Genomic DNA, 8,374 nt, shown 5'->3' on the forward strand with positions numbered 1-8,374 from the left:
ACAATAATACATTACTGTACCTACGCCCTACCGATCCATTACAATAATACATTACTGTACCTACGCCCTACCGATCCATTACAATAATACATTACTGTACCTACGCCCTACCGATCCATTACAATAATACATTACTGTACCTACGCCCTACCGATCCATTACAATAATACAGACAGCATAATACGCCCAAAGCCATATCCAAACTATAACAATTTAACTGATAATTAGTATGAGTTTTTATTTTGAGCACAGTAGTGACAAATTAAAAGCTTCTCAGTACGTTTTTCTCTTTAGCAAAGTTACAAAGTTTTACCTTTTTTAAGCACAGTACAAAGTAAGTTTCAAGTTGTTTTTTATAGCACAGTTTATTTTGAGCACTATAGCGACAAATTAATAGCTGTGCATTGTGCAAATGCCTACAAGTTTTATATTGTCTTCATGCCTTTACTGACTTTATCCACCCTCCATGTGTCTGGCAAGGATTTCAGCCACTCCTGGAAGTCCTCGCGTTTCCGCGAGGCGGTCTTAACTCAATCCTGGTGGGTTTAGGAAACATGCGTATTAAAATGGTCCATGGCTTAAGTCTTGTATGCCATAATTGCCTGGCGGTGCCAGCCTCTTATCACACACCACGGGGTGGTGTTGTGTAGTCTGGTTTATTAACCAGGCTAATGCCATAATACATACGAGACAAATCTCGTGGCCAGTTGATGAAGTAATATGTGTGGTCCAGTCCCATGGAATGCATTAAGGCACCGGGAGCGCCCCCTATTGATTTACAGACAAACTATTTGTAAAATATTGAAGGTGTTTCTAATTTCACATTTTAGTTACAGAGGCCGATTATAATGGATTGAGGCATAAGGTTTATTAGCCAGGATCCTTTAATGTGTTAAACCACTGCATAATGAACACATGCATTATGCGCGTGCACGCATGCACATGCAGCCGTGCACGCATGTGTGAGTACGTACCAGGGGCTTGGCCAGAGGGTTGCGAACCTTGTAAGGTTTATGAAGGCTCTTATCTGCAGACAGACAGACAGACAGACAGACAGACAGACAGACAGACAGACAGACAGACAGCATTGAAACATCCATACATACATCCATATATTGGGTGTGTTTGGAAATGTGCACTCAACGCATTAGTGTGCCATGTTGTCGTTTGTTTATTCGGTGCACTTGGTGCGGTGTCGTTCGGAAAATCCAGTGCGGGTCGCACCGGGTGTGCTGAGTGCAGGCACTGAACGACCCTACTCAGAAGATGGGGTTTGACGGTGTGGTGCGTCAGTGCGGTGTTTTGATCGGTTGGTTTTCATGGCCGTGTCTTGAGCGCTTCTCGGCTGTGAACAGTGGAGGAAATGACCGCAAAATGCAGCATTTGCAGCTTAATTGGTCGTTTGGGCTTGATAGTTTCACACACATAAACGTGTAAACTAACAGCAGGTTTGCCAATGCTGTGAATTACATCTCCTTTCAATTTTTTTCCTTCAGTTCAGAGTGAAAAAGCGCACGGCTGACCCTTAACTGGTCGTTCATAAATAAGCCACACTGAATGCACTCTACAACGTCACGCCCACTGCACTCACTACAATGAGTGCACACATTTCCCAAAACGCACCCATTGTCACTTTGGAAATGTGCATACACCCTCTATACTTAAAGGAGGACTTCACCACTTTTCAACCTATCTTCATATAATTGGTCCTCACTAAAAAAAAAAATGTTCTTCTTTTTTCCTCAGGAGGGTTGTGGGCAGGTCAGAAACCCATCGTCTTGTGACATCATCAATTGGGAATCCAAGCTAATAGAAAATGCAGGCTTTCTATTCCTGAAAAGTTGCAATGTTAAAGTGGAAGCCATTGTTCTATCAAAAATATTGATACATTTTATTTTTTGGAAAATGATGATGTCACAAGACTATTGATTTCTGAACTTCCCACAGCTCTCCTAGGAGACTTGGACCGAGTAGAAAAAATGGTGCTATTTTATTATGAACATTAGTGAGGACCTATTATATGAAGATAGGGTTGAAAAGTGGCAAAGTCCTCCTTTAACACTTAAACCATATGTTGGTTTGTTTACTGTTGAGTGAGAAAACAATGTTGCACATTAATTTGATCATTTGTGGTGACCCTCCTGGGGGTCCCGACCCACAGGTTGAGAACCACCGGTGTAGCAGAGGTTTGATTGGTGGGTTCGGGACCTTGATTGGCCGGACTGGGACATAACCTCGGCCCTGGCATCTTGGCCCAGACCGGCCCACACCACAAGCGGCACAAACCCAACATAGAAGATCTACAAGCCCACAACGCGTCGAGGCAGTGATGCGTTGTGGGCTTGTATGCTGTTAAATGTCTGGGTGGGACTCCTGGGCCACAGTAGCCTGTGATTGGGCTACTAGGCCGGTATTCAGATGAAAGACAAAAAAGTGTGATGGTGCGCTAAATGTGACAGATCCATGTTGAAGACAGGAGTGTAGAGCAAGTGTGTACCGATTTGTGTGATTTTAGGGCAAAATCTGTAGGAGCAGCGTCCAAAAATGTGTTTTGCAAGAATCGGCCTCATTGTGGCGCTAGAAGAGGGTCATGTGAGAATTGATTGGAGGTTTGAGGTTGTGGTTTGGCAGGCAAGGAGTGTGTGTGTGAAAAATTTGGCATGGATCGGCAACGGTTGCCGAGATACGAGCAGGGCAAAAGTGTGACGCGTGACAGACTGACGGACAGCTGGTCGAGGTTTTGATTGTAGGTGTAGCAGAGTTGTGATTGGTTATATTACCTTCCATGGTGTTGTGCAGCACAGGGTTGTGATTGGTTATATTACCTCCCATGGTGTTGTGATTGGTTATATTACCTCCCATGGTGTTGTGATTGGTTATATTACCTCCCATGGTGTTGTGATTGGTTATATTACCTCCCATGGTGTTGTGATTGGTTACATTACCTCCCATGGTGTTGTGATTGGTTATATTACCTCCCATGGTGTTGTGATTGGTTACATTACCTCCCATGGTGTTGTGTAGCAGAGATGTGATTGGTTACATTACCTCCCATGGTGTTGTGTAGCAGAGTTGTGATTGGTTACATTACCTCCCATGGTGTTGTGATTGGTTACATTACCTCCCATGGTGTTGTGTAGCAGAGATGTGATTGGTTACATTACCTCCCATGGTGTTGTGTAGCAGAGATGTGATTGGTTACATTACCTCCCATGGTGTTGTGATTGGTTACATTACCTCCCATGGTGTTGTGATTGGTTATATTACCTCCCATGGTGTTGTGATTGGTTACATTACCTCCCATGGTGTTGTGATTGGTTATATTACCTCCCATGGTGTTGTGTAGCAGAGTTGTGATTGGTTATATTACCTCCCATGGTGTTGTGTAGCAGAGTTGTGATTGGTTATATTACCTCCCATGGTGTTGTGTGATTGGTTATATTACCTCCCATGGTGTTGTGCAGCACAGGGTTGCTCCACAGCCCCGCCCGGTGGTGGTCGAGGTTGGAGCGCACGGTGAACTCGTAGGGGGTGTCGGGTTTCAGGTTGTCCACCACCGTGTCGCTGGTGGGACACGTCTGGTACGTCCACTTCCTGTTCCTGTTGCTGTTCCTTTCTCTGTAGCGCACTGTGTAGAACCTGAACCACACCACAGGGGGCGCTGGTCAGTCGTTTGTCATTTGTCTGTTCATTAATCAATCATTCATTCATCCATTGTATATTGTTTTAAAGATGTGGTCCTAGTCGGAGGCCTTGGGGATTTTTCGTGCTAATCAGTCTAAAAGCGCCAGATTTTGCACAGATGTATCCCAGGGCATGCTCTAATGATTTAGCTAGGGCGCCCGAGTCGACGACCTTCAGGGTCGCCACAGCGGCCAAATCAAGTTGGGCTCCCATCGACTTTCTATACAGGAGGAAAATACCCAGAAAAAAATCTGCTTTAAGTAGGATGTGAGGGGTCTAACTAGGGTTTTATTATGATGCTGAATCCATTGCAAGCATTTGTTTTGCACCAAAAAAAAAAACATTCCTTGGGCTACAAATGGCCCCAGAAAACGATGGTTTAGTGATGAAAAGTGATGAGTCATCACTTTTCACTCACTTTTCACAGTTTTGTGGGGGTTTTCTGGGGCCATTTGTAGCCCAAGGAATGTTTTTTTTGTGTCCAAAAAAAATGGTTGCAATGTATTAAGCATCATGACCCCTAGTTAGACCCCTCACATCCTACTTAAAGCAGATGTTTTTCTGGGTATTTTCCTCCTGTATAGAAAGTCGAAGGGAGCCCAACTTGATTTGGCCGCTGTGGCGACACCGAAGGTCGCCGACTCAGGCGCCCTAGCTAAATCATTAGAGCAAGCCCTGGGATACATCTGTGCAGAATTTGGCGCTTTTAGACTGATTAGCACGAAATATCCCTAAGGCCTCCGACTATCCTATAGTTTTGTACTTTTTCTGTTTTCTATGTGTCTATGGAGTTAACATTACTATAATACTGTAATCGATGACTATACCATTTACAAAAGTTTTTTTTTATTTTTTTTTTACTGATTACGTGCATAGTCTACCTACGTTATAGTTTTTCTAGATTGAAATTCCTATGCATTTGTTGTACAGTATTGTTTGTTGCCTATTATCTTTCTTATTATATTAATGTATTACCTTGCTTATTGTAAGTCGCTCTGGATTGAGAGTGTGTGCTAAATGCCTAAATTGTAAATTGTAATTGAGGTGTGTATGTTTATTTGTTAATGTTGTATGTGAACAACAAGGCCATCACACGCTTGACTCTCAATATCAATAACACTGATCATCCTCTGTATCAATAACTATATCAATAACACTGATCATCCTCTGTATCAATAACTATATCAATAACATTGATCATCCTCTGTATCAATAACTATATCAATAGCATTGATCATCCTCTGTATCTCTACTTCCACCTCATCAGGGTGAAGATCAGAACCCTGACATGGAACATGGTTGTGGTCAGCAGGAGTTTAGTCTCCTCAGCCATCGCTGCACTGACAAACTGCCCCGCCACATGGACAGGCTGGTGTTCTGTGCATAGTGGAGACCTCATGTATTGTCTTGGTGATAATGTTGTCTTGTGTCATATGGTTATGTGTTGTTTTAGACTTGTGATGAAGACAATAAATGATTATTTCTTATCCATAATAATAAGTTTAGTCACCCGTCCTCCAGACAGTGTTCCAGCAGAGGGGAGGTCTTCAGGCTGCTCCCCCAGGACAGAAGCACCGCCGTGGGACTCACTGAGTCCATGGCCAAGTGGAGAGGTTCAGCTAGGTTCACCTTACCTGGACACGCACGCACATACACACACACGCGCACACACACGCACACACACACATGCACACACACACATATATATAAAGGGTGCAGGGTCGTGCTGGGCTCCTGATTCAGCCCAGGAAAAAGAGTTGGAGAGGCCCTCATTGCGCGCTATAGAGAGAGATCTCTCTCTATAGCGCTGCTGCTACTCAAAGATTTGCCATTTCAGATCATGACAAGTGACAAGCCAGTGGGCCAATTACATGAATTAGGCCTATATTACGTTGTTGTCGGGGCGAAATCTTGTATGTCCAAAACCGTTTGTTTTGTATTTATCATTTAAAAAATCATTTAAACTAGTGAAAACAGCCGATCTACAAGCACACAACGCCTCGCACGGCTTGTAGATCTGCTGTTTTCACCATGGCCGGACTTATGAACGGGCTGAAGGTGCTGCAGCACGGGGCATCAAACCACAAGGGGGCACCATCCTCAAGGCTCAAGCATGCTTTTTTCCCACACAACGTTTTTTTTCTCCTCCCCATCAGCGAGGAGGTTTGTTTGTGTGTGTATGAATGGTTTTCCCAGTGCCCCCCTTATTTCCTTCTTTTTCCCTAGTTGATTCATTGTATTTCATAGTATTTCTATAGTGAAGAGAATTGGCTAGTAATGCCTGTAATGACCTACTCTGAGATGGAGTCTGCTATGCTACAGACCTTTGTGTTGTTCCATACACTCTTCTCCCTGTTTCAGGTAAATATGTGGAGAATACATAATGTATAATACATAATCATGCTATGCCCTGCAGTCTGTTTTAAGTGCTTTGAAGAGGAAATTACATTATTAGGGTTTGTAGTGTTTCTCACTGTAAACACAAAATATGCCAAACCAGGTCCAAGCACCAGGGCACCATGAAGGGTTAATCCTGCCCTGGTTTTCACTACTTTTGTGCAAACAGTTTAATTTTTACTTTTGTGCAAACAGTTATTTTTTTTTCCTAATGGCCGGCCTGGACCGGCCGAGAATGAACCGGCCGTTAGGGAGTTGTCCCGCTTTTCACAATGGCCAGCACGTCCCTGAAAGGGTGTTCAATTGATTGATCATTGATTGAAGACTTTATTAGAAGTCTGCATAGGAAAAGGTACAGTTTCATGACGGTACAGTGCACTGGTACAAGGTCAACTAAAAGGAGATCCTAGAAAAGACTAAGCTTATTTCCACAGGAAACCATTGAAGTATCTCATATAACATTGAATGACAGACAGATACACACAGTACTATGCAGTAGATATAGTAAAAAAAAAAAAAAAGAAATTAATAAAAATAAAACAAACAGTGCAAAGAATATATACAGTAGGTAAATACAGAGAAGGGTCAGGGGAGGCTGGGCTAGGTTTGTTATTGCCAGTTGCGAACGGCTGCCGCCTGTAAGTGGTTTTTCAGTGTGATTTTAAATTTAATAGCACCGATTTAAATTTTAAAAAAGTTGAAAAATGGAGAGAGCAGGGGGCACCTGCTGGCCTGGTGGTCAAGGCGCGTACCACATACTAGGCTATGATGCCTGCTGGCGTCGCCGGTTCGATTCCCGATCCGGACGACCTTTGCCGCGTGTCATTCCCCATCTCTCTCCCCATTTCCTGTCAGCCTACTGTCCTATCAAATAAAGGCATAAAAAGCCCCCCAAAAAACAAAAAAAACACTGGCACACTGGCAGAAGAAGTGTGTGATAGGATTTATATTTTAAAATAAAATATTGTTTTAAACGTTGTCAAAATGAATGTTGACATGGCACACTGAGTATCTAGCAGAACTAGTTCAAAATGAACTAGTTCAAGTTCAAGTTCAAAACTTCTAAAATGAACTAGTTCATGTCATAGTTCATAATTCTACATTTTGAACTAAAGTTCATGGTTCCCCAAAATGAACTAACTTAGTTCTTTTTAGTTCTACAGTCGAAAAGGGGCTTATTGTGAAGTCGGAGGCTTCCAAACGTCGCGCCCATGCATCTGCACGTTTAAGCGTTGGTTAAAATAGCTGACTCACGTTGTTTTGTTGATGCGATGCGTTGTGAGCTTACAGATCAGCTATTTTCGGCATGCAACACACGCCATATGGCGAAGTAGTCAGGCTTTTACTTGCGTTGCGAGACGTAACGAGGAAGAGAAGCACCCAGGCAGACAGCACCCAGTCGCTCAGTCCGCTCACATATCAACTTCCGCGAGGTCTTCAAGTCTGCAGCTGGGTGTTATTGGAGCATAATGTGAAATGTGAATGAAAAGAAAGACGCGAGGACAGAAGACCGCGGACCGAATGAGCGAACGAGCACCGTTCATGGACGTCAGAATCGCGTTCATCAAGCGGAATCAAAGAACGTTCAGTTCATGTTCGCCCAAAATATGAACGCGTTTGTGAACGATGGTTCATTGAACGCGTTCGGGTACAACACTGATTATCTAGAAAATAAAAACATAGCGTTTCTGTCATAAAGGTCGCTGACCCCTGCTGTATAGCAGAACATGTATTAACTGTTTCCTCACCGGTGCAGTGCTTCTCCTGGTGCTGGATGGGGATTGGCTGAACAGCGACCAGGTACTTTGGTTCTGCCTCTGAAAACACAGAGAATGATCTGAACACCTTTCTTAAAGGACAACTCCGCCCAAAATCACATCTACCGGTAAGACTGACCATGGGGTCTATTAGGCAGAAATGTTACACTATTTGTTGTGGTCAAAAGTTAAAAAAAAAGAAAAATCATGAACGTGTTAGTAGTTGTCATTACAAACACATCCATGCCTTTGTTGTCCCACACAAGCCATCACACTCTGCTAAACAGATCTTATGCTTGTATATGTTTTTCCAAGTCCTGGAAAAGATTCCCTGTGATTGGCCAGTACAGTCACTTTGATTGGCAATTGTGCCAAATGCTCACCCCAAAACATGATTCATGAGATTGTGGTGGCTTGTGTGGGACAACCAATGCATGGATGTGTTTGTAATGACAACTAGTAACACATTCATGAAAACATTAAATCACTTTTGACCACAACAAATAGTGTAAAAGTGATAGGCTTATAGGCTCCAC

The 8,374-nt window shown here is 43.2% G+C and overlaps 1 protein-coding gene across 1 annotated transcript in view; it reads right to left on the reverse strand.

Annotated features, from left to right (window-relative positions):
• LOC308309325 (uncharacterized protein) overlaps positions 1-5,017 on the reverse strand; it is a gene marked incomplete at both ends in the record, with an annotated part of 54,847 nt that extends 49,830 nt beyond the window's left edge. The window contains 2 exons of the mRNA XM_080754874.1: positions 3,414-3,639; positions 4,938-5,017. Of these exons, the coding sequence (XP_080611000.1) occupies positions 3,414-3,639; positions 4,938-5,017 (306 nt within the window). The remainder of the gene's footprint in view (positions 1-3,413; positions 3,640-4,937) is intronic.
• Positions 5,018-8,374: the final 3,357 nt, after the last annotated feature.

This window comes from Nannobrachium achirus (genome assembly GCF_963921795.1).
Source record: "Nannobrachium achirus genome assembly, chromosome: 24".
NCBI classification, from domain to species: Eukaryota; Metazoa; Chordata; class Actinopteri; order Myctophiformes; family Myctophidae; genus Nannobrachium; species Nannobrachium achirus.